The 25,643-nt window shown below is 46.2% G+C and overlaps 1 protein-coding gene across 10 annotated transcripts in view; it reads left to right on the top strand.

Moving 5' to 3' along the window:
- LOC101920172 (sodium/potassium/calcium exchanger 3) overlaps window positions 1-25,643 on the top strand; it is a 280,196-nt gene that overhangs the window by 76,767 nt on the left and 177,786 nt on the right. For all 10 annotated transcript variants that reach the window (XR_008749300.1, XR_008749303.1, XR_008749302.1 and 7 more), the window contains exon 3: window positions 22,722-22,798. Coding sequence is in view for 6 of the 10 variants with exons in the window: in XM_055816643.1 (XP_055672618.1) it covers window positions 22,722-22,798 (77 nt within the window). In the remaining 4 variants the exon portion in view is untranslated. The remainder of the gene's footprint in view (window positions 1-22,721; window positions 22,799-25,643) is intronic.

Below are 25,643 nucleotides of genomic sequence, written 5' to 3'. Positions count from 1 at the left end.
CTGGCCTTGCACAGATGAGGAGGGAAGAAGCAGAGACTGTGTGCCTGAATCCCCCCTTCTGTGACGCTCACATAAGCGGTTTAGGGAAATACTGGAGTGGGTGCATGACTGGTTGAGAAACAGCAGCAGGAGAGCGATTCTCAGTGATGTCCTGTAAACTGAAAGTGTTTCTAGGGGATGCCTATCCCAGGTTGCCTTGGTGTTGGTCAGGTTCCACATTTCTTGTCATCCAGGGTTTTGAATGTAGACTGTGCTTGCAAAGTTTCCAAATCATACCAAACTTCAAAGAGTTGGAAGATCTTTTGAGGGCAAGGTTTGGACTCAGTGACTGACAAACTGGGTAACTTACTTGAACATAATAAAAACAAAAATGCAGTTACCAATAAATCAATGTGTGTGAAGGATTGCACTGAAACATTGCAGGCACAAATGCAGTATAGGCGACAAAGAGCAAGATCCATAGATTGTGGTGGACCACAGACTGGCCGGGGCAGCTGGTGGATGGGTGCTCCTCATAGGAGGTAAGGCATCGGAGGCTGCGTTGATGGCTGGTGAGGCCTCCTCTGGGATGTGTTGTGCAGTTTGAGCATCCCCTTGCACAAAGGGGCTGGTGGGCTGGGGGTAGCCCCCAGTACATCGCTGGAATGAGATGAAGGTTAGGAAACCGTAATATGTACCTAACGACGTGGGTTTTCCCAGGCTGGAAAAAGAAAGGGACAAAGAAGGAGGGGGAGGGCAAGAAGCACGTGGGTATGGACCACAACAAAAATTTTCCTGTATAAAAGGTTCGGGTGCCCCTTATTTATTCTCTGTGCAGGCAGGGCAAAAAAAAAAAAGCCAATTTAGTTTGCTGGGGGGGGGACTGATGTTGAATGTTAGGTAAAGTGTAACGAGCGGTCCATCTGTCCTGACTGCCTTCCTCAGCCCAGCATCTGTACAAAGCATCACCCTTCGTTCACATTTCTGGGTGTTAATGTCAGTGCCTGTTTGTAACCTAAACCTTGTACAAGTCTAGGAGAGGAATTTGCCGTATCCTGTGCATCCTCTAATGCCTTGATTTAGAAACACCTTTCATTATATGCTTGGTCCTTAAGCCTGTGAGTATTCCCAGAATATTTGTGTCCTTGAAGGTAATGGCACCTGTGCCCCAGCATGTTGCTGAATGGAGTTTAAATGTGTGTGGATGCACATATAGCTTGTTACAAGCTCAGAAAATTACAAATGTTTTGGTTCGGATAACTTCCCAGATGAACTGACCCACTTAGTGGTGCTCATAAGTGACGTGTATTCACTGCACCATTATTTCTTTCAGCTTCTCCCCTTTCCCTCCTGCATCTCCTGGTGTTTGAACACAAAAAAGCAGTGATGGAAAACATCAGCCTCTGCTGTATTCTGTGCCAGCCATCTCGGTGCAAATGCTTGGAACAAGAAGCTTTGCAAGCTGAGTTGGTTTTGTGGTGTTGGCTTGGCACTTGGGCAGAGTTTTCTTTCTCTCCTCTTGCGGACTGTAAATCACAGTTTACATTGTCTTTCACTGCTAAGATGTGCAGCCTTCCGGCAGACGTGGGGCTTGCATGACAGGTGAGTGGATGGAGCAACCTTTCAAATCCCTAACCCTGATTTTGCAGCCTCGCTTAGGGCTTTGTTGCTGGGGTCATATATTTTAGTCAAAGATTAATTATGTGGGAGGGGGGGCACACATCTATTGGGACAGGACTCTTCTGCCTAGCCTCCTTAAGTCTGTGCTAAGGGACTCATTTATACCAGCTGAAATTCTGCCTTGTAGCTATATCTTGTTTGGAAGGAAGAAGGTGCCTGGAGGGAATAATACCAAAAATAAAATATTTGTATGGATAAGAATGTGCCTTTGCTGTCACCAGTCCTGAAAAGCTTTTCATTGGATGCTTCAAAAATATGTAGAAGGGAAAAGGATAAAACATTTTAAATTATGTCTCTCAAATGACAGCCATAGCTGCCAGAACATAAAGCTTCTCAGTAATGTTGTTATGATGTTGTTTTGGAACAGTATTAAAGGTGTGAGCTGCAAAGGATGTAAAAATGAAAGAAAGGGGAAAACAGCATTGAGAGAATGATTTATTTATGAACAAGAAAGGAGTTTTTTCTCAGTTTCTTTTTCAAGTTTAGAAACAAGCAGGGAATCGTGTTTGGCTTTCTCCAGTTTGCTAGGATGGGCTTCAGAAGGTTGAAGACTGTTCTGACATAATTTCATTCTCTGGCAAAATACTTCTGTTGGTATTTTTCAAGGAGGTTGTGGAATCTTCATCCTTGGAGACCCAAAGCTTGACTGGACCCAGCCCTGGGCAGCCTGCTCTGGGTGACCCTACTTGACCAGACCATCTCCCAAGGTCGCTGCAAACCTCAGCCTCTGTGCGATTTTGTGATCTTACTGAGCTATCTATCTGCAGGCACCAAATGTAGTTCCTGAGCTGCAACTGTGTTTGCCACCTATTTCTGCTGGGAGATCAATAGCAATCCTGTAATACAGTTGTTGTCAAGGTCCTTCACAATCTTGATGTATTAATACCTTCTCGGAGCAGTGGCTTCAGAGTAGCAGCTGGTGCCAGACCATTCTTCCCCTTACAATTTCTTCTTTTGCTACCATAGGGCAGACATGAGTTTTCCTGAATTCCACAGTTTTCCACGACTTGCAGGCCAGTTTAGCCCCAGAGGATACAATCCTATATCAATTTTAATTAGAGCTTCCTGACTTTTATCCAGAAGGCTTAGTGTGAGAGACACAGACCTATGTACACTTGCAGGGTGACAGCTGTTGGTTAAGTTACTTCCAGAGCCTCTTTGAGAAGAACAGATTTTCAGGGATCCACTGAAATCAGACCACCCTATTTTTATGTCCAGTTTTCTCTTAATGTGTGAGGGAAGTGAAGGGATTACTCTTCGCTTTCTGCTTTTCCTTTCTGCCGTCCCAGCAGTGAATGCTTCTTCCATGTCAGCACAGAAGGTGTATAAAAGCGAGTGTATATAAAAATGTAAAAAACTCTTAAACCATCAAAGAGAAAAACAATTCTTTCATCTCTTTTATATGAAAGTAAGGCTGTGTTCTGATTAAACCTTTAAGGTCAAGCAGGAGACTGCAAGTAGGGGGTAAAAGGAGCTGCCTTTGGTAAAGAAGGCACCATCCCAGTCAGCATCGTCGTCTGCCATGGGACTGTAGCAGCACTTGCGATGCGGTCATTACCTGCTGATTTGTCACCATGCAGTTAGCAGGGTGATGCTGCATATTTGCAGCAGCTTCTGCCACTGAGAAGCTGGAATTCTGCAGCAATCTTTTCCATTCTGCAGCATGGCTTTGCCCTGGGGAGTGCATTCAGTAAACTGGAGGAAGGCATATTGTAAGTACAGCCTGGGACACAGTTAGTTGAGGGGAGCACCAAAGCACCACTCCATCTCCAGAAAGCAGCGCCCAGACCACCTTAGCAGCCTTGCGCAAACATGCTCCACAAAGCTGGCATCAGCATCATCATTTGTGAATTTATAAGCATAAGGCATCCAGATGGCAGAAATAATGTGTGTATTGTAGCAAAGCCTAATGCTAAATCCTAGTGATAGTGCAATGTTCCTTGGGTATCGGTAGCAATGTTCTCTTCTAAATTGGTAATAAAGTGCGCATTTGCTTATTAGTAATGAATGTCAAACCATCCACCATCATGGAAATATCTTATTTCTATGACTTTGATAAATAGCTGCTGAAACTCATGAATTCTTAATAGTAGTCCTATCTTTAGGTGCTTTCAGTTTCTGAGAGAGATAAAAGGCTCTTCAGAGATGGAGTTCTGGAAGCACCTTCTCTTCTGCAACTGCTGGTACCTGTTTAAAGCTAGTGTTGTATTTCTGATGTATGAATATTATGCTGACATTGATCAATATGATTTTTGTGTCAGAGATTAGGCTCTAAGCCTGCCTGTCACCATAAAGCGAAATGTGTAACTGCAGAGGAACCTGCCGTGTACTTAGCTTCATCTGCATGTGATGCTGGTTCACTTTTCCCCAATAATCACAGTATAAGCCCAACTGCGCTGATTCCCCTTTATTGTGAGGCTCTTCTACTTCATACAAAGAAATACACGTAGCATTATGTGAGTATGTGTGGGGGATGTAGGTTCATGTGTATGCATATAGATAAGTAAAGTACGTGTCTGTACATGCGTATGTGTGTGTAGCTTCTGTAAGACCTTTTTATAGGCATGTAAATGAAACTCATGTGTCAGATTGTATTTTGGTGCCAGCCAGGAAAACGATATGTGCACACTCAGACAGAGTGAGCATGTGCGAGGTGAACACGCACACCACAACATGACTGTCTTATCTCCTGGCAGCTAGTGTGATTGCAGGGTTGGTGGTGCTCCTCCAGCTGAGTGTAGCTCATCAGGCAATAAATATAGTTAACCGGTGCTAAAACCACGGAAGTCTTTAAGTATCCTTTTTGGCATAGAAACCAGCTAGGACAAAAATGGAAAACCAAAACTGAAATATGTAAGTGAAAGCCCAGAGGAGAGGGCAGCCCACAGCCCACTGTGACCCAGCTCTGCTGCATGTCAGAGGGATAGCCCTTGGCCCTCCATCCTGCCAGGGCTGCTGGGTGTTCAAAGCAGTGCTTGTGCGTGGATTTTCCAAGGATCTATGGACCCTGACAGCTCTCACTTTGTGGCTGAATCCCCTAAACAGCACTGAGTTCCTCCCTCAAGGATGCTCATCTGGATAAAATGAGAGCCAGATGGAAGAATGGCGCTATGTAAGTAATTAAAAAGGAGACAAAAATCTCTTGAGCTTCTTCCTGTGAAATTCAGAAGTTGAGATATGGGGAGCAAAAATTGTGCACTTGTCTGGGCTGTGCTGGAGAGCCAGAAATCTCAGTTTCACTGACCTCGGCCCTCAGCATTCAGTTTCAAAGAGGTGTTGTGGCAGATGTTCTGCTGGAGTCACTTTGTAGCATACCACTGAAGTCATTTAGAGACCCTTGGTTAGTGCTGATGGCTGAAGTGGCCTCACTTTAGACAGGGCTGCCGGTGGTTCCTGTCAGCGGAGAATCTAGCTTGCTGCATCCAGCTATTTCTGTGGTCATCTCCAGTTTTTAGCTGGCTCAGTGTGGTCTGCAATTGCTGGAGACCATCTGAATGTTGTCATGCTGTAACCAGAGACAGTGAACAAGCTACAGCTAGCGCGGCTGTGGTGAGCTGAGGTTTGGTGGCCTGCCCCTGCCTTGGATCAGAAGGCTGTTAGGTGGACTGTGGGCACAATGCCGATGTGGCTGGGCAGAGGCAGCAATTTGTGTTACATGGTCAGGAGCCAAAACAGAAATGTGGGTGTGTGGCCCTGAAACGACTCTGGTTTCATCGGCTCACCAGAAGCAAAGCAGAAATGATGTAAGGGCTCAGCTGGGAGGCTCTGGGCATTTACTTTGTCTCCATAAATGGGAGCCTTGATTGCTTTTAGAAAGTAAGTGATTTATCAAGCTTCTTGGGACACCATGTGTATCAGTCTTCACTGAAATGGTCATTGGCAAGCACATGATTAATGCACATAACACTAAGAAAAATGGCAAAATCTCAGCCTGAAGTAAGGGAAGAACTAGTGACAGGATAATTAGCTAGCTGAGAAGCCTCCCAGTTGAGCCTGGACGTGATGAACTTTGTGATGCAGTAACTAAAGAATTGGATTAAACGATCCCCAAACCATTAGCAGCAGGTAACATGAAGCACTGAGGCTCCTGGGGCACGTTTGGAGGAGCAGACTGGTATTCAGAAATCCTGATGAACTGAAAAAGGGTCTGGAGAATATGTGGTGGTGTTCAAAGGGCACAAGCAAGCGCTCTGTGCTGTGAGATAACCAGCCAGGCAGAAAGCTGACTGTGGCTTTCGCCCAGAGGGAGCTGGGGTTGTGGCTGATCACACGCCGATTTCGAGCCAGCAACATTGTGATGCCTTCACAAAGGCAACCTGTCATCCTGAGAAAGCAAGGATATGGCTTAGGAGAGCAGCGAAAACAATTCTCTACCATCGGTAGGGTTTACATTTGGCACAGGCAGAGTTCACTCAGTCTCGAGGTGATGTCAATCTGCTGTAGTGCTGTTTTCTATGTTACTCTGGTTTGCAAAGGGTCTGTGCTTATTCCTGCAGGTGCCTGTAAAAAGCTAGCCCAGGTGTAAAAGGACAGCAAAATACGGGGGACCTGCACTGCTCTGTCACCTGAAAGTCCCTCCCAATGCGCTTTTTCATTGAAGGCAAAGGCCACAAACCATTATGCAATGTGCAAATGAGGATTTTTCTCTTGTGTGTGCACATGAAACAGCTATCTGGATGACAAGAGAATGCTTGTTCATTTGTTAGTGAACATGTTTGTGGAATCTGGTCCTCTTTAGACAGGTTTTTGTTGGCTAATTTCAGTGCTGCTTTATTTCAGCAGTATTGCCAATACTGGGCATGGGTTGCAAAATTGATTGCAAGCAATCGTCTTTTTCATTTGAGTGAATGCTACTTGTTTACATCCCTAAGAATTCCCTTTTAATGTACATTCATTAATCTATCAAAGTAAAGGATTGCTCTAATTTCCCTCTTATAGATGCATTAGTTATGTATATCATTCTAACTTTGCAGTTTTGGAATGGAAATTTTTTGTGTCAGTTTTATATGCAAAGAGCAAGAAGATGGATGTCTGAAGTATGTAAGTCACTCCGATTTACTAAATATCTTTACTTAAATGTAAGTGCCTAAACATTTTAAGCATCGTGTGGATGATAGTGTTGGGATGGAAAAGTGAGAGGATAGCTTTGCTTCTGTTTTGACTGAGAGGGGAAGGGAGCAGATCCTTTGTGTGTCCCAAGGATAAGCTTAAAGGAAAAAACAGTTTTGGGGGTCCTGCACCTGGAGAAACAAATAACGGTTCATCCTGTGCATATACACTGTGTGGTACAGTGAAGTAGCTGAAGTGGAAAGCAGCAGCTTTGAAAAGTTGTTGCTTAAGGTGGTCTTGTACCTCAGCTTTGCTAATGTTTGCTCTGCAGAGGAAGGGGCTCAAAGGCTGGCAGAGCAGACACCAGGTACTGGCAGTGGTGCCTCATGGCACGATGGTGCCTCGTGGCACAGTGGTGCCACGGCCCCGGCCCTCTCCAGCACGGTGCTGAGGGCTGCTCGCACCAGGCACTGCCTGCAGTGCCAGGCTGCCGGGACCACCCTGCACCCGGCTCATGGTGGAGGAGTGCTTGTGTCAGGTGTGCTCCCCAGGACGGCGGGGATGGTGGCCATCTGACAGGGACGGGGCTGCCCTGCCTCGCTGACCAGGCTTCTCTTTTCTGGGCTGGTCTGCTGGTAGAAAAGACAGGCCATGTGGCCTCATTGTCGAGAATTAATCTCCAAATAATGTACAAAACTGATTACATCAAAGTAAGAAATAGTTAATGGGATGCCTAATGTAAAATAACAAAGAGATAGTAATAGCTTTAAGCATTTAGAAATTTGAGGGAGCTTAAAGAGTATTAGAGTTGCTACGCAGATGAGCCTGGACAGTTTAAATGCTGAAATTCATTTGCAGGCAACAAATCCCTGCAGTGATGGCATGTGAGCGGCAGCTGTGTGCCTCAGCCCTGCACCCCAGGGGCTGCCAGGGCAGGGGGAGCCCCGAGCAGAGCCTGTTCCCCGAGCTAGGGTGGTGGAGCTGGCCCTGCTGGAGCTCCTGTGTTGCACTGTGCTTTGTCCCAGCTCCCAGCTGAAATAAAAACATCCCCTTGGTCTTGCAGAAGCGCTTTGGCCAGGCTTGTGATAGCATTGCCAGACTTTTTTGCCAGACTTTTTTACCTGACAGGACTGGCTTTGACTGACGCATATTGAAGCTGCCTCCCTGGAAGAGGGGAGACTAAATAAGTGATAGATTGGAAAGAAACATTTCAAAGTTGCCCAGAGGCATTCTTGGCTGTAGGGTGTTGCTGACCCTGTCCCCTACCCAGATGCAAAAGAAGGACAAGAGAGCTGGGCACTCGGAGTTTCTTCTGAAGATGTCTGAACCAGTAGCAAGGAAAGGGCTGAGAGCATTTTCATTTCATCCTTGCTTTGTGCTTTTCCTGCTTAAACAGGAGACTATCAGCTTTTGGTGAAGTGTGCAAGAATAAATAGGCAAAGGTGAAGCCTTTGTTCCTGGGAGGTTAAATGTCAAATACCAGGGCTGCTTGTTCACTGAAGAGCTTAGAGAGGAAAGTCTGAACATCCACAAGCATTACGCTGCTGTTCTGAAGTGGTGCAAATCACTTGCACCCATCTCAGGGAGTGAGAAGAGCCTCTCTAAAAACACCATCCCTCATCTACGAGGATGGGGCTACAAGACTGCATCTATGGTCTTGTACTCAGCAGGCGAGCGAGACAGCTCTTCAGTTAGTTCTGCTGTTGACTTGAAGCTGATGACTTCTTGAAGAGGGCTTAGAAACAAAGCCCAGATGAGGAGCCCTGCGAGGAGGAGGTTCATCACTGATACGACGTGGTGCTTTATGCAGGACACATGGACAATTCTGTTGGGAGCCGAATGGAGCTAATGAGTGAGGTTTTGGCTCCGTCACAGCGTAAAATAAATTGGCTTAAACTGGACATTTGTCCATCACGCAGCCTGTTATTAAACTTCATTATGCCCACTAGCGCAACAAATTGGAAGTGCTGAATGTTTTGGAATTGCTCGTGCCCATGCAGGCTGGTTGTGTGCAAATCAAATTGCTTTATTTTAAGCACTGCAAGCCCCTGCATGCACCCTTTGAAACGTCTTTCAAAATGCTGTTGAGAGCTGATCCTTTATAAAAGTAGCTAAACTACTAGCATTTTAAAAATCAGTTTGGCACTGCACTGTACTTCAGCTAAATCAGTGAGGGATTACAGAATTACTTTATACCAGAAGCAAAATCAGGGGGGTTGTTTTTAGGAAAGACACATTGTCTCCCATACATCTCAAAATGTAAAATTGAAAATTGAAGTTGTTTCTCTTAGGTGAAGGAGAAGGGGAGGTCGGGGGTGGGAGAGCAGAGGGCAGATGAGGCACCCTTACCGGGGGTTGTGGGAATGTCTGGCAGTCGCAATTGCTTAAAATGTGGAGCAAGGAGTAGATAACCAGGGACTCGTGAAGGCAGGATCAACAGCAAAATGAAGAGTGCCGCTTTTGATGCCATCTTACGTCCCTTTGGCTTCCTCTGTGATTGCTGTCTGTGGAAAGAATAGGCCGTTCGAGGCTAGTTCTAACAAGAAGTTATTTCTTCTGTTTCATGAGACACATCAGAGTGGGCATCGTGAGCTCCCCTCGATAAAGGCACAACAAGTTGCCACAGCTGTGGGAGAGCCAGAAGGCTTAGGCAGCAAGTGGCTGGTTTCGGCTTAAGGAGAGTTGAACAGAGGTGCCCCTTTTGCTGCTGGGGCATGGGCAAGACCCCTAAAAGGGCCCATGGGTCCCCTGACAGATTTCAAAGATGATCTTTTGTGGTGTACTGGCCGTTTTCTGTACGCCCAGGAGTTGGGTGGCACTGGACGTTTGAAAGTCACCAGGAGCTGGTTTTGAGCTTAGCAAATGAGGTAGACATGTGCTTGTCCTGCAGGAGGGGAAAGCTGCAGTTGCCTGTGGTGGTGGAAGTACATTCTTTGCTCGTGGCAAAAAGTTGGCTCCATCTGTCTTGTGTTTCAGTGGTGTGCCCAAGCTGCTGCTTGTGGATCCAACAGCTTGTGTGCAGATCTGTGCTTGGGCAGAATGGGCTTCGTGACGCTGGGCATGGTGGTGGGTGTGCTGGTGCCGGCTAATGTGTATCCCATCTGTCCTGTAAGTGTCATTGTGGGGCTGATACTTAGCAGGTGAATTGATTTTTCAAAATAAGTAAATAAAGGAAGGGGAAAGCCCAGATGTCTAACAATAGGGACAGATATGTTTGCAGGTAGCCTGAGCTCGGTATGGCCACTACGTGACCAGCATCTTGCACCTGGCAAAGGTGATATCGGGGCTGGAAGGAGCATCTGCAGCAGAAAGCATTCCCAGACCATGCATTTAAGCTACAGCTTTGACATGCTTTGGACAGTCCCAAATGTTTGTTTGCTTGCGGGAAGTTTTTTTTTGCTTTGCACTAATCTAGGTTCCTAGCCACCCCTAGAATAATGATATGGCTGAAGCATACTGAGAGAATTTGCTCCCCTCCTTTAAACCCATGACATCCCTGCATCCAGCGCTTGGGATCTTGAGAGATGAAAAAGTCCCTCCCTTTTCTCCCCAAGATAAGGAGAGATGTGACAGCAGCATCTGTTCCCTTCCAGGTGGCTTTATAAAAGTGCTTCTTGCAAAAAATTACCTTTTTTTTTTTGGTTAGCTTACCCGTCAATACAAACATAATGTAAATATTTGTTCCCCAAAATAAAGCAGTGAAAGAGGACTATATTCTGTCCCCAATCAAAAGAAGTCCAGACTAGCTGTAATTAAGCCAGTAAGTTATTATGAATTTCTGGCAGTTTGTGAGGACAGGAGCTAGCCAGAGATTTGTTCTTTTCTTGCTGTGGTTTTGCTAAGAACCTTCCTTGTGCCAGTTATTTCTGACCAGAGTGTGTGGCTGATAACAGGTATCTTTGCATAAGTACTGCATTTGTCAAAGGAAACATCTTGATCTAAGACCAGCTGTGTTTAGGTCTGTAAAAGTAACTGTGGGCAGTTCTGCTGCTGCCTCCGTGCATTTCCTTCTAGAATTCTAGTAACTGCTGCTACTGAAGGCGGACAGGGACACACACACAAACAAAACAAAACAAAACAAAAGCTATGGCACGTTCAAACAAATGCAGAAATACAGAAGTTTAAGAGCTTCTGGAAAGCACTTGCCAGAATCTTGCAGTGGTGGAAATAAACCTTCTACTGAACAAAAAAAAAATAAACTTATCTTTAAAGGTCACTTGCTGCTGTTATATGACTTAAACTCTCTCTGAACCATATGCTTTCCCATATAATTTATTATTTCTGATTTCTTCCCCTTCTTGTGTTTAGATATGTTTGCTTGTTGTCCCAGGTGTCAGATTTGACTCTGACCTTGCAAACTATTTATGTGCATTGACACCAAGGCAGAACCTTTTTGACTTCACAAGGGCTCTGCTTGTGTATAGAGGTTTGTGCCTTCAAGGCTTTACTTTCTGCATCCACAGAAAGCACCTGTTTCAGGGAAACTTCTTCTGGATCTGACTAGTTTTGTGTGTATATGCTTGGCATGATGGAACAGCCACATGATGGAGCAGTATTCGAGCCTGGAGGCACGCTGAAATACGACACACAACCAGGAGAGTCTAAAGAATGGGGGGATGACAAAATATGGGCTGCAGCACTTCACATGTGCCTGATGGCAAAGAAAATGCACTCTGCAATTTCTGTACAACTCTGAACATCTTAAACGTTGACCATGTGAAAATCAGATGGGCATGGAATCACAAGCAGCAAGCCTTTAGGTACACTAGCAAAACCATGCCTGTTTTATACGTGTGCATGGTTTACATGTAGATAGAACATCATTGCAGTTGGAATTCACAAGTCTGGCCAGAGCTTCCCTTCCTAGAATTAGTGCTACAACGCATAAACGGGGCTTCTCAGGAGATTCAGTGAAGGGTGTTTGCATAGATGGGTAGATGGGGAAGCTTGCTGTGCGTGGTGTTTTCAGTCAGTGATTTCTCATGAGTGCTTCCTCCAGACTAGGAAGGAGCGATGTTTGTTCTCACTTCCCATGCAAATGAGCTGCCAGTTCTGAATTCCCTGTGGTGCACGTGGTTCATCATCTTGTATTCCCCTTCCTCAGTCTTCTCCTTCCTTTCTTTCCTCCAGCCCATACATAACTTACCATAGGCAAAAAAAATGCAGACCTCTCCCATTTTATTCATACCATGTCTGCTTTGTCTGGCTTATCCTGCCAAGAGGCACCTGTAAACAGGTACTTGGCAAGGCTCCACAGGTTCAGTTGTGATGCTCCCATCACTGTGCTGCTTGCCACAATCTCTGACAGAGGAGCTGATAACAGCTATCTGTAATTGAAAAGTGCTTTTTAACTGGGCTGTTAGACTGTCCCATTGGTAAGGGAAGCTAAAGACTAGTGAGGGGAAAAAAACCACATCTGGCATGGTGTAAGGTGATAACCCTAACTTAGTTTAACCTGCTGGTGCTGTCACCCAAAGCCCGCACACCCACAGGCATCTCCACATGGCATTGCGTGGCCACAGCCACACAGCCAGGCTCTGCGCCTCATCCAGCTGATGAGTGCATCCTCCGATGAGCATCTGCTCTTGGCGGAGCAGAAACAGACCCCTGTGGGCGGGGGTGAGGAGGGAGGGGGCGTGGGAAGCTGCCTGGGCAGAGTTGTGTTCCTGTTGATTAAAGTACATAAATCCTTAAAGGAACACTTAATTATGCGGGTATTAGGGAGAGCAATTTTAGACAGATTTGGTCGTTGAAGAGGCATGGGTTGTTATGGAGAGCAGCAAAAAGCAGTGACTGATGGGACTGAGGATACCAGGGTCCTGCAGGCTCGCTCGGCTTGCAGAGTGGCTAGAGGGTCTTTCCAGGGAAGGGGAGACCAAAAAAGATGCTTGGCTTTGATGGCAAGGCTCCCTATCTGTGGTGTGTGGCTGGCCCAGAAGCAGATCTGTTTTCCATTAGGAAACTGCATGTTTTAAACCAGTGAGGTGACTGAAGGCTTGCAGTGCATCATGAAAAATACTGGGGTCATTCCTTGTCTCTGTTTTTTGGATCTGTGATATGAAACTTTTTGTGACAATAGTACTCTGTGCTGGATCCTGCTCAAGGCCAGTTTGGGTGCTGAGGAGAAGGGAACCTTTGGCAAGTTTGAGCAGGCCGGGGCACATTGCTTTCTTGTAGTGCTGTGGTGGGCAGATGGTATGGATGGAAACCCCCGGTGATGCTCAGCTCCCTCCCCACACGGGTGCTGCATGGGGCACCAGGCCAGCCAGGCTCTGCAGGAGTGTGGGGAGAGAAAGTCATTGGCTCAGTAGAAGGCACATAGCCACTATATTTTTGTTTCAGAAAACAGCCCGGCACACTGCCTGCTCTGTGCATATCATACATGCTAACTTAGAGAGGAAGAGCAGGGAGCCACAGGGTGCCCCAGAGCAGCCATGTGCGATTTCGGGGTCTCTTGGATGCACACGGCTGTCTGAGCCCCTACTGCTGCTCCCATGCTGAGCTTCCCACCCCAGGGTCCTGGCTGCAGGCTCCTGCAGCTGCTGCTGGAGCTGCTCGCCAGCCCCACAGTGGTTTCCATAAGGGAGTGCAGTGGGGCTGCACACCCCTCCACCATGAACCTCCTCCAAAGGGGATGCACAACATTTCATGGCCTTGGGGGTATTCTGACCCACCAACAAGATCCATCAGTGTCTACCGCTTCACCCCAAGTGCTGACACCGGTAACCCCTGTTGCCCCACTTCCTGGCCAGGCAGTTCAGCATCCTTCAGCTGCACCGCTGCCTGGCCTCAGTGGCACGCTTCAGCCAGGATGGGTGTCTTCCAGCAAGAGCTTTTGACACACCTGTATCTACTCTTAATACCTAAAAAAAAGCTCCCAGACTGAATAAATTGCCCTGTGTGACTAAGAGGGTGCACTTACAATGGGTTTTATATCCTGGCAGGATCCCACAGCACATCTTTGCCATATTTAGCCAAAGGGCTGCTTTCTGATAAGAGAATGTAGCAAATCAACCACAGTGCTTGCCAAGGAGAAGTTCATGGGACGAGCAGTTTGTGATGGGGTGTTTCTGTGTGATTGACACCTGGTTTGAATTCCTCAGGTGGAACTTGATGTCTTTCTGCAGCTCCTGAGTGCAGCTACCAGTGTGATATGCCTCTCATCTGCAAGGGCTGCACCTTCCCGGAGAGCTCCCAGAAAGTCAAGGTGGAAATGTTTGCTGATCATATGCAGACTGAGGCCCTCTGCTCATGTACTCACATCTCTGTCTAAGACTGCTCTGCTTCATGTTCCATCTGCTCCAGCAGCTCTTCTTTTGTTCCATAAAGCCTAGTTTCCAAAGGCTGCTGCTAATAAAGAGGGCGCTGGGGTGGGCACACGGCACCAGTGTCAAGGGCTGGCCTCTGAGACAGGACCTCTGCTAAGACTCCTGGGGCTGTGTCCAGAGTTGGGGGAGCTCCCTCCTGCTGTCTTCACCAAAGGAACTTCCTCATCTGGCCATGTGAAGCAGTGTCGCTTCACCCTGCTTCCCCTCCTCCAGGAAGCCTTGGGTGGCCCCATGCCTCTCCCTTGAAAAGGTGACCTGGCACCCACCCAGATGTGCTGCAGGGAAGGTTTTGGCTGCCAGTCAGAGCTGGTCTGCGATGGACTCACTGACACTGACTTGTAACAAGGCTCCCTGTTGTGACAGTCATGCTCTGGGTGCATTGTTGACAGCTGCTGAAGAGCCAGCCTGGAAGAATGTAAAAACGCTTTTGTTCAGTGTGTTGCCATCAGCATCCTTTGTGCTGGGTGTAAGCCTGCTACTCCTCTGTGCGAGCAAATCAGCATGCAATACCCAAGGAAGGGGAAGTGTGTGTAAGCTCATCGTTGCCTGAACGTCCACTGTAAATGTTTAGGTTTTGGTAATTAGAAGTTCATTATTGCAAAAACACGGAGAATGCTATCTGAACATCCGTTGCCTCCTAAGAGCCAACCCTTGTAAATCTGTTGCAAGGTATGGGAACAGTGCCATCAGCTGTGGTGGGGGTGCTGCATGATTTATAACGGTGTGCTGTACCCCCACGCCGTTTCAGCTGCTTGTTTTAAGCAGTTAAGTGGCAACATGAGTAAAGCATTAGCAAAATGATTTATTATTGATATATCAGCATAGTTTGGCTCCCTCAAATTTAGATCATGCTCCTGTAATGCAAACACCATTTTTACTTGGCAGAAAATAAAAAATTATATATATATATTTTATATATATACAAAAAGGTACCACTCTCCCCTCAGAGAGAATTTGACCAATCCTTATTGCTTTTAAAGACAACTAAAGGTTGTCACAGTCCCTTGCTGTCTCATACCACATGATTGTAAAGCTGTTCCCTTGGGGTTTGGCTGCAGAGACTGGTGTGCTGCAGAGCGTGGGACCATCCACGTTCGAGCCAGTCTCCAGGAGGTGGTAGCTGTGAAGCTGAACATACCCAGCAGTTCCTGAGCCTCCTCACCCCCCCGTGTCTGCAAGCTCATCTCACTGGGTCACTGCTCCCTGTAAGGGACGGACTTCAAGGATGTAGCGGTTACTTTCCTGTATATTTGGTAAGGCCTACAGCACTGTCAAAGCTGATACCATTCAGGGGATGCTGTTGGAGGTCAGGAAATTGGGCTAGACAGTGTGCAGGCAGGTGGTGAATGTACTGTTATTGCTAACCGTGAAGCCATCAAAAATCTCGAGCTTGAGTTTAAAATAATGAATTTAAGGATGGGGGAAAAAAAAGGTAACTAATTATTTTAAAGTATCTTTTTATTTCCCTCTGTGAAAAGCTGTTGGCATTGACTGAAAGAACGTTTTGTCAGGTCACATCACAAGGTCTACTCCACTGGTATCTTTCCCTCATAAATGACAACAGTAGAAGTTAAAGAAACCTGTTAAGCGAGCATGTGTGGACGCTTCCTGATGCACTTTGCCTGGCTGCAGCTGTTTGCTGTACGGGGACTCTGAGCCATGCGAACAATTTTTATGTTCCTAGTCTTTGACGGATGACTTCTCTTCCTTTGACTTGTCAGTGTGCTTTGTGAAGCCGTGGAAGATTTGTGTTTGCAGCACCCTGTGACAACAAGCCGTGCTGCCTGTGCACACTGTGGGACAGGCTGCTGTGGCTGTGGCCCTGCATCCCCTGGCCCCTCTCACTGACGCACCAGGAGAGCTGGTGTGCAGTTGGTCCCTTTTCTCCCTCTTCTTGCCGCTTAGTTTCAGAAACCTGTGCTCCACTCCACCTTTTTCAGGTTGAAGAGGTGGTCTCTGTTCCAGCGTTTCATGCTTGGTGGCTTGTCCATCCTCCTGGCTCATCCTGTTGCTGCTCTCTTAGCCACTTGCAGCTGCACTGCATCCCTCCAGAGATGAGGAAGGCCAGCATGACAGGCACTACCCAAGATACAGCACCACGTACATCCATGCATTGGGATAATGGTGTTCCCTTGAGTTCTCTTCCTGTTGTGGTTGTTGCTAGTGATGTATTTGCTTTCCTGTTGCGAGATGGCACGCTCTGAGCGCCTCAAGCTGGGTACAGGAGCAAACGATCTGTCATCTGGGTTTAGGCAAGAGCTCGCACCCAGCTGCTTGGCGCAGCTAAATGTCTGTCTGTTCTTCCAGCTGCAGAAGTATAGCTGTCTCTGGGACTTTTAATGGTGGCTGAAGTAGCGTTGGTATTGTGAACGCTAACGGTCCCTAAATGTTGGAGCTGTGTATCTGAATCCTGGTTTCTAATCCAGCCCACTCAGGTAATTTTTTTTCAAGTTGTGCCTTTCTGTAGCCTTATCTTCTACCCTGTGATGGGACATGCAGCCCGCTTCTGAAGAGCCCCTTGGAAACAAGCAGCCAAACAGGGGCCACTGGGCAGAGTAATTATCCTGGAAAGCTATGTACAAATACAGGCTGGGCCTCTTCCCCAGTAGTTATTTGGATGCTTCAGGATTGCAGTGCCTAGCACTGATGCAACTTACCTCTGGCCATGAGAGAATGGTGGAGACAACGTGAGAAAATGAACCTGGTTTTTAAATTTCTGACCATTTTCTTTGCTGATAATTCATTGCCTAGGCTGAACATTCTCAGTTCTTCCTTTTATCTATGAAAGCTATGGCAGATTTCCCAAGAGTTTTCTTGTCTGTAGAGCAGGTACACTGCTGGCAATATAAAGACTTTTTTTTAAAAAATAAGTGTACGTTGCAGCTTTGAGAACTATCAATGCATTACTGTGTTGGGTTTTTCTTTAAAAGAATCCTTTTGGAAAGGTGGAAACATTAAATAGGAGAGGGGACGGAGTGGCAGGGAAAAGGGTTTTGAAAGGGTAACACTCCCTGCTGCTGCCCAGAAGAATGGTACAGCAGCATCTGTCCTTCACAGGGTATGCAAACTGCCTGGGGTAGCTTGACTGTGTGGAACGGAGGCAAGTTTGTACAGCACCGGCAAATCTTCTGAACAGAGTGGTGATATGGATCATTTTGTAAGTCAGCTAAAGCCAAGGCTGAACAGGGTCCCAATTTTAATGAATTGCATACTGATGAGAATAAAAGAACAAGAATTTATTCTAACTCATTGTATTATGACTAAAATAACTTTTCCCTGTCAAGCATGGATACAAAATCGTCCTCTAAATTGGGTGAGGGAAGCATGTACATCGATAGCCTTGTGAGTGCTGCTGTGTGAGCGAGCAGCAGCAAGTCCACTGCTGCTTGGTGCTAGCTGGGGTTGTGCCATGGGCTGCGGAGGGTACCATGCGCCCCACTCTCAAAAGGTATGGGCTCCTCGTTCTGTGCAGCAGCTGCTACCTGTCTAAACATCTGAGGTCTTGCTGGTAGGTCCTTGGCTGCTGCAGAAGAGTGCAACTTTTCACACCTGCTGATTTGCTCCTTTATTATTTAGCCTCCTTCACAAAGCTAATCCATATGTTGTTAATAGTCCAGTTACTTCCAAACTCTAATAACTCTAATATCTGCCAGTAATTTTACAGTTTTGCCAATACAAGATTGAACTGAACCCTAAAAAATCATGCTCCCACGCTTTGTTTTCTGAGAATGTGTACCATTCATTAACTGAAAAGTGAAACTGAGCTGCACACCATGGAAGGCTGGAATTCACGTATCTGCAGTAGAAATGCCGTCAGTGCTGGGTGCTGCAGTGCCACTGCAAGGGTATGGGCCTGGGCTTGGCAGCTAGCACTGTACCTAGTGTCCATGCAAAAAATGTCCATGGAGGTGCCGAGTTTGTGTGAAGAGCTTGCCCTTCTGCAGTTTGCAGGCCCAATAGCTGCAAAGTCTGCAGGACGAGAGTGGATCGATCAGAAATGTTTAATTCTTTGAGTTTAAGTTCATTGAAAGGGTGATGGTTTTTTCCCTGATGCAATCAAAATAAGCCTGGCAAAATCTGCCCCTATTTTCTGTACAACAACTGAGGACTTTTTTTAAGCAAAATAACAAACTCTATGAGCTTTTTATACTAGCTAAATAGGGCAGCTGTTGTTGGAGTGGTGTTCCAGCAACAGCCTTTATTTCTTCTTAGAAAGGAGCTCCTGTGTTTGCAAAGCTCTCCTCTTATCTGTACTCATCTGCACCTGATGCATCTAATAAAAATGCAGCAGATTTCAAATTTGCATACATTATTTTATAATTGCATACATTCAAGTGTAAGCCACTAAAAGCATTTGTGTTCAGACAATGCCGTAGAGAAGGCAGTGATGGACACATTAAGATTTTCTCAGATAAGAAGGTGCATTTCAGCAGCGTGAGGGTGGGAACCAGAATCTGAGGGAGGATTAGATGTTTCTGCTGTGCATGATAAGGATGGCTAGGATTCCCCACCTCCGTTGGTAGCGACAAGCTTATTCTGTTTTTACACTGGGTTTTTTTTCTGTATGCTTTTACTTTAGGTACACTTTGGTTTCCTTGAACCCTGTAGAGACCCTTGGTAAAGGAATTGGGTTTCCATTGTCTTTGTCTGTTCAGAATTGTCCTGGTAAAATCTCATAGGCAGCTGCAGGAAGGCAGAGGGAAGCGGGAAGCATATGCACGCATGTGTGTTAGCAAACTGTTCTGCATATTGCTAAAAACATATCTCCTCGTGTTTCCTTTGTGCTGCCTTACGGTCTGGTGAATGGCCAGAAACATTTCTTTAACAAAATCACAGTGAAAACTTCATTTTCACATAATATTTTGCTGAGGAAAGCCAAATCCTTTCCAGCTATTTTAACTTCATTGTCTTGCGTCTTCTGTAGTGTTTTGTTTGGTGGTTTTGTTTGTTTGTTTGTTTGTTTGTTTAACTCCTGTCTTTGTGCTGGTGCCTGTCTGACTAGTTTCTTCAGGTTGCACACCTAAACATGTTTTTGGCAGCTTTGTGTGTATCTGGCACAGTACATGCCTTGGGGGTGGGAGGGCGAGTGGCCTCCTGGCAGTACCAGCTCTACTTCAGAAGAAAATACTGCAACTCCTGGCAGGTGAATCCCAAGTTGTTATAAAAAGTCACAGGTATTGCTAGTTCTCATAAAAGGCCAAAACCTGCCCCCTGTGTGTTTTGGGCTGGTCCCCACACCTGGCATTTCTCTTGGGAGGTGCCTGCAGTCCCCACTCAACCTGCCTTCCCCAGACTTCCCACCAACCTGAACCCCTGGGCACTAGGGCTTCCCCAGCCCACCCGGAGTTTAGGCATGAGCAGTCTTGGTCCGTTGGTGTGTGTGGTCCCAAGTGATGGACGCAAACCACGAGTGGGTTACCACACCAGGCTTCTCAGCAAGCTGTGGTGCACAGCCCTCTCACCCAGCACGATATGGGGTTTCCACAGTTGTGGCTGCGCTGGCAATGTTGTTTATCACGATGTCGAGGGTACTGCTGGTGTTGCTTCATTAGAAGATCAATTCTAAAGGTGCCATCTGTACTGCTCCAGTAGCTCCCACTAGTTTGTTAGGACTCATTATAATATTGGCCAGTGCTTGGGAATACAATTAGCAGTGTTAACCTGAGTCTTTGATTGAAAGACTGCTTATGCAAACAAGGATTTTTTCCTCCTCAGATGCATTAGTAACAAAATTAAGGTGTATATACCTTTTGCTCAGTTAACTGCCTCATAGGCAGCAAAGCTGTGAGTGAGCTGGATTGTTTTTCCATTGAATCATTTATGGAATTACTAATTAAATTCCAATTGCTGGAGCTTTATTGATGATAACGATGTGAAAGCCAGGAAGAAAGCAGCTTGATTCAAGGCTGAATATGCAGAACTGACCATTAGAAGAAAGCCATTATTTTAGTTGTTACTGAGCAATTCAAATCTGGAATTACTGAGAAGTGCTTGGAATGCCAGAACATCGTCTTCTCACTTGTTTTCCAGTTTATAACCAAAAGCCATTCTTGCAACCTAATTGGCAGACTGTTCTTAAGTGCTTTATAATCCAATTAACATCTAGAACAGTAACAAAGCATTTGAGTAAATGGAAGTAATTTCTGTTTAAATGACTTGCAACATCATATTTGCAGCAAAGGTTTTCTGTGTTGCATGCTCTTCTCAACTGTTATTACTTACTTGACTTTGGAAAGATAACTGCTAATCTAACAAAAAACATACCGCTCTTATTGAAGGCATGTTGAACAAGCTAAATTGCTGAGCTGTTTTCTGGGTTGGTGCAGTGAGCCATCATCTGTCCCGGATGCTTGTTAGTGTGTCATTTCTAGGACTTTATGACTCTGTTGGACTTAAACCAGGTGATAAAGCCAAGGTGAAGTGCCAGCCCCCTCTAGATGTAAGTTCATTACTTTGGAGCTAGTGCTTTTCTCTGCTGTAAGGAGGAAGGAAGCAAAAGCATGAACGCTTGAGCAACCAGGAGGTCACAGCTCTGCTTCCATCACCTCTCACTGCAGATTTCAAAATGTCCCTTTCTTCTCTCCCATTGGTTAGAAGACTGCCCGAGTTAGGAAGTTGACACGGTGGCCACCTAGCCCAGCCCACTGCTTCTGGAAGTGGCTGGGAGGGGATGCTTACAGCAAAGTATATGCAACAGAGCATGTAAAGACCATTTCTTCTCCCCATGCATACCCTTGCCAACTGCTCAAGACAGGGTTTACAGTGACTGGAGTTTGCATTTAGATTGCCACACTTAATATCACCAACAGACAATCCTTTTGGGCCTTTTCTACTTTTTTGCCTGTCACAACATCCCTGGGGAGTGAAATCCACTGCTTTGTAAGATGCTGTGTGACTAAAGTTCTTCTGCCTGTTGGCAAAAGGTGCCGCCTTGTCATTTCAGAAGGTGGAAGGGATTGGAGGGAGATTACCATCTTCAGTGTGTCACCTTCTGACCACCAAGGATGCCTTCTTTTTTTCCCATTGCGTGAGCTGGTCTACAGCAAGGTGTTGTAGAGCACCGAGGAGATGGTGGTCATGAGAAGATCAGCAAGGTCAGGAATGGAATCCACTTACCCTGCCAGTGAGCAGCTTTACTGAGAGAAACAGCATCTGATTTGGGTTGCTGTTTTTTCCCCTGCTCTACCATATCATTATTTGAAATAATTATGTTTCTGTGTGAAGTTTCTTCATGGTTCACTTCTGCCAACAGATGCTGTTTCTGAAGCTAATTAGACTGTGGGGTCTGCCCGAGTCCTGCAGCCTGGCTACAGAGTAGAGGCGTATATCCTTTGTTTGGGGAGGAACGGTTTCGCCTCTGGGGTTGTTGCAGCTAAAAAGCTGCTGTGGGGAGCACGCACAGGCCGTGCCAAGGGAGCCCTCCAACGCTGTCCTTGCGTTTATGTGGGCAGCAGTGGTTCTGTGGCTGAAGCTGGCCCCTGGGCTCAGCCGCTTTACACAGACTCCCTGGTGGCCTTTGGCTGGGCAGAGCAGGAGCACGCGGGGAAGGTGGGAACTCTCCCCCACTCTCATGGCATCTTCACAGAAAACTTGCTTCCAGCATTTCAGAGGTGGCACACCCTGTTGGGCTGTTGCCTTCAGGAGGACCCTGGCTTGCCGGTGCACGTAGCATTACAGCTTGCGGGGCTTTGCAGTAACGCTAAGTCTTCCCGATGGAAATCTTTCCAACTCCAAAGAGTTGCACCCTTGTGCCTTTATTCTCCGGAACATTTGATACATCTTTGTCAAACCTTCGCAGCATCACTAGTGCCATACATTGTATGTCTTGTTTGTGTTAAGGACGTCTCTGAGAAGGCAGAGGGAAGTCTGGAGGCAGAGAAAGGATTTGTTTTCATCTGAAAATTCAAAACCTGCCCCTGTCCTGGGGCTGTGTCCCCTTTCAGCTGCTGGCTGGCTACCTGACACAGCAGGCTGGCTACCTGACACCTGACACAGCAGGCTGCCCTTGGAGTGCTTGCCGTAAGGGAAGGCCTGGTCTCTTGACGTGGTTACGGTTCCATTGAGGGTGGCGAGAGATACCAGGGCAGGGTAAAAGAGTGAAAACAGCTGAGGGTGTGTTGCCATAAGGCCTCCACTGTACCTGCTGTCAGGAAGGACACTTGAGGGAGGTCGTTGCCAGTCTGGAGAGCATTATGTCCTGCTGGATCTGAGGATCTGAGTACGTGTTACCTGTGCCCTGCCAAACTGGAAGCGGTGCTGAGGACTCACAGGGAGGGGAGGGGGGGGGGGGGGCGGCTTTTAGTCTTCCATTCTGGAATGCTTGGTGGGAGTGACCCATCATCACCTACTCTGTGCAGTGCTTTTTTCCTGGAACTTTTCAGTAGAGTGCAGTGCTGTGCTTTCAGGGTTTATCTGCCCTCCCCAAGGTGTCTATACACAGCCTTATGGTTGCCACAGCAGCAAATTACACAGTAAACATTTCGGAAAAGGCTGTCATTGCCAGAGGAGGAGTTAAGCTAAACTAACAGAGATGAGAAACTAAGAGCCTCTGGCAGGGTAGTTTTAGGACTACTGCCTGGTAGAAGGGCTGGAGCAACTTTTTGTTATATTACTTTGCAGCACATGTGGTGGTTTTGAGTAGCCGATTAAACATCTGAGCTTTCTTTTTTCCCCCCCTTTTTGCAGCTCTCCATGAATTCCCCAATGACATCTTCACAAACGAGGACAGGAGACATGGAGCTGTGGTCCTGCACGTCCTTTGTGTAAGTTTTGTGACTTTGCATTTCTCCTGTCACTGTGGACAGGGCTTGGTGCGCTCACTGCAGGCTGGTGCCACCTCCCACCCACGTTGGCTTCAGCTCTCAGTCATGGTTGAGAGTGTGTTTCAGTAACTACGCTGAGCATAACATACTTCAGTTTTACATAAGCCTCTTCCTTTAAAAGCCCATGAGTTCAGGCGCATGCTGTAATGTGAATAAACTGCTGCGAGTTACTTTACTCCAGACAGACTGGCTTTGCTGAGGTTGCCAGGTAGCTGTGGTCCTCTGCCCTCCGCCCCTGAGCATGACGATGCTGCGGGGTTGGTAGGTCAAGGGAGAACGTTGATGTAATTGCCTTCAAAAAGTAGTGAAGTCTTATCCTCAGAAATTCCCCCTGGAAATCCTCGTGGCACCCCTTATGACATAGCTGTAGGAGAAAAAAATTAGAGAGGGTTTTTGTTTAAAAAGTTTATCACAAAGACCTTACTGATATCAGAAATTTGTGCAATTTTGGGCTTGGAGTTTTGTGATCTGTCCCCCAAACAAGTTGGTATAAGTAGTGTGCATGGGTAAGGCCAAAATTAAAGATACTCAAGATAAATTTATTTAAATAACCCTAGTCTGTCAGTCCACTAGGCATTTAGCTAGTGTTAAGAGGACCTTGTGTTCAGCAGCTGCAGTTCTCTCGCAGAGGGAAGCGCTGTCCCTCCAAATCCGTTCCTCAACTTTTGTTAGGTAGATGAAGACAATTCTTTTTTAATGTCATCTTCATTTAAGAACTGCCAGGTTGGTGCTTCTTGGGGTGAAGAGGCATTCTTCAGCAGCCAAGAAAATATCTACCTCTAATGGATGTTTAGCATTTAATAACTTCTAGTCAGCTTAAATGAGTAGTCACCGTGAGCTATGTGCAATCATCCATGATTTCTTTTAAGTATAAATTAGATTGTATTGCATATTGTGAGTGCTCTGTGTTGTGATTTTTTATTTTTTGGCTAAATGGTTGCAGAAGTTTGCTGGGTAACATCACTATTGACTTCATCAGGCAAGTTTAAGGCTTCCAAGTTTCCATGGGAACATTGAGCTTTGAGATGTTTTGGAAAGTGAGCACTGGACCCAAGCTGGATTTTTTAGCACCCACAAGAATTCTCCCAAAAATTCATATAAACTTGCACTCTAAGTAGTGTCACGCAGCAGCTAGTCACCCAGAGTCTCTCTGCAGCTGGTGGAGAGATCGACCTTCAGAGGATCTTCAGCTCCTCTGTTGTAAGTCTGGAGTGAAGCTGCAGGTTGGGTTTCACCTGTTTGACTCTGGTCAGATCTGCTGCTTCACCCCGTGGGCTCTGAGCTGCTTCTGTCCCAGCAGCAGAGTGGGGTTGTCTTAAACTGCTGCAGCCCCTGTGTTCTGCACTGTGAGGTCAGTGTCATGCGTGATGGCTCTTGCATGTTGCTGGTGGCCAGCACTGTGCCATCTTCTGAATGTCCAAGATGCTGGGCTTGGGTGGGGCTTGAAAGAAGGGCTGGGGATGGCATTGGTGGAACTGGGGAGCGGTCCCAAGGAATGCCATCCTGGAGACCTGTCTGTGCATCCCAGGCAGCCTTTGGTCTGCTCTTTCCTGACTTTTGGACACTGGATTTTCTGGTGTGAGGGTCCATTTCACAGCCACAGTCAGCGTGTCATGCAGCACCATCTGTGGGATTTCACTCCTGTCTTGACATGCATCTTGGCCGGTGCGTGCTTGCATCCAAGTGCTGATTATTTGTTTTCCTGGCAGTCAGTGCTCTGCACCTCAGTTTTTGTGTTTTGACAGGCAAAGGTCACTGTTGCTTATCTGTTAATTCAAGGAGCTATATATTAACTGCTCTTAACCCATACAGAAAGTGTGTAAAAACTGTAATAGTCTTGAAAAATAGCAGTAGCCTGTTGGCACCCTTGTAACTATATTGTGGGTAATACAAAAAAGTGTTATGAGAGTTGTTTAAGAAAGGGATTAACTATGTGCAGTTAAATTCATCTCTTCACTTGGAAAACAACTAGCAGGCTCCCATGCAGCCACTGTAGGCAAAAAGTGACGATTATAGCAGCACATTGCTACATTGTAGCCTCATGTTTCTTAGATTTTAACACAAAAATTATTTTCTAAAAATCTCTTGAGTTCCAGGAACACGTTTATAGTGAGACTGTTAAAAATATGAATTGCTAAAATCATTCTTAATCTCTGTGTGATCCACATCTCTGAATGGTTTTTTCCAGCTATTTAAAAGAGATGAGACCTGGGCTGAATGTTTTCATTCTTAGTAACAATGAAATCACATGTTCTCATACAGTTGACTACTTAATCTACAAGTTCAGTTATTTTCCCATCTACTTTAAATTAGATTTGGGCTTCGTAATTGCTCTCCAGATAGTTTATTTTTTCCATAGACTTTTTTGTCAGTTCTGCATAAGCTCTATGCGCTTGTAATATGTGTCAAAATGGGGCTTGGAAGACTGAAATTCAAGATAAACTGTCTACTTCAGAATAAAAAGGAAAAATCTGTTTTTAATGAGAACTAGATGTAAGCATCTGCTGTCCCCAACAGAAACATATCTACTTTCTTCCCCTCTAGCAAGCAGCAAGACTGATACCTTGGTCCATCAGTGCTCCATTGTTATTGCGGTTCAAGAAAATGTATTGACCGTGCTCTAGCTCGTGCACGCCCAAGGTGCAGGACCCAGCTGGATTCACCTTTTCTAGCCCCATGGTACTTGGGAATGACCCCTCAGCTGTCGGATGCTGTCACAAGGTGTACGGTTCCAAGACAGCAGGCATCAGTTGAGAAGTGTCCCAGTGTCTGTCTGCCCTGAGCT

This window comes from Falco peregrinus, chromosome 11, assembly GCF_023634155.1.
Source record: "Falco peregrinus isolate bFalPer1 chromosome 11, bFalPer1.pri, whole genome shotgun sequence".
NCBI lineage: Eukaryota > Metazoa > Chordata > Aves > Falconiformes > Falconidae > Falco > Falco peregrinus.
Note: the sequence above shows the minus strand (reverse complement) of the source record. Positions and strands in the feature narration are given on the sequence as shown.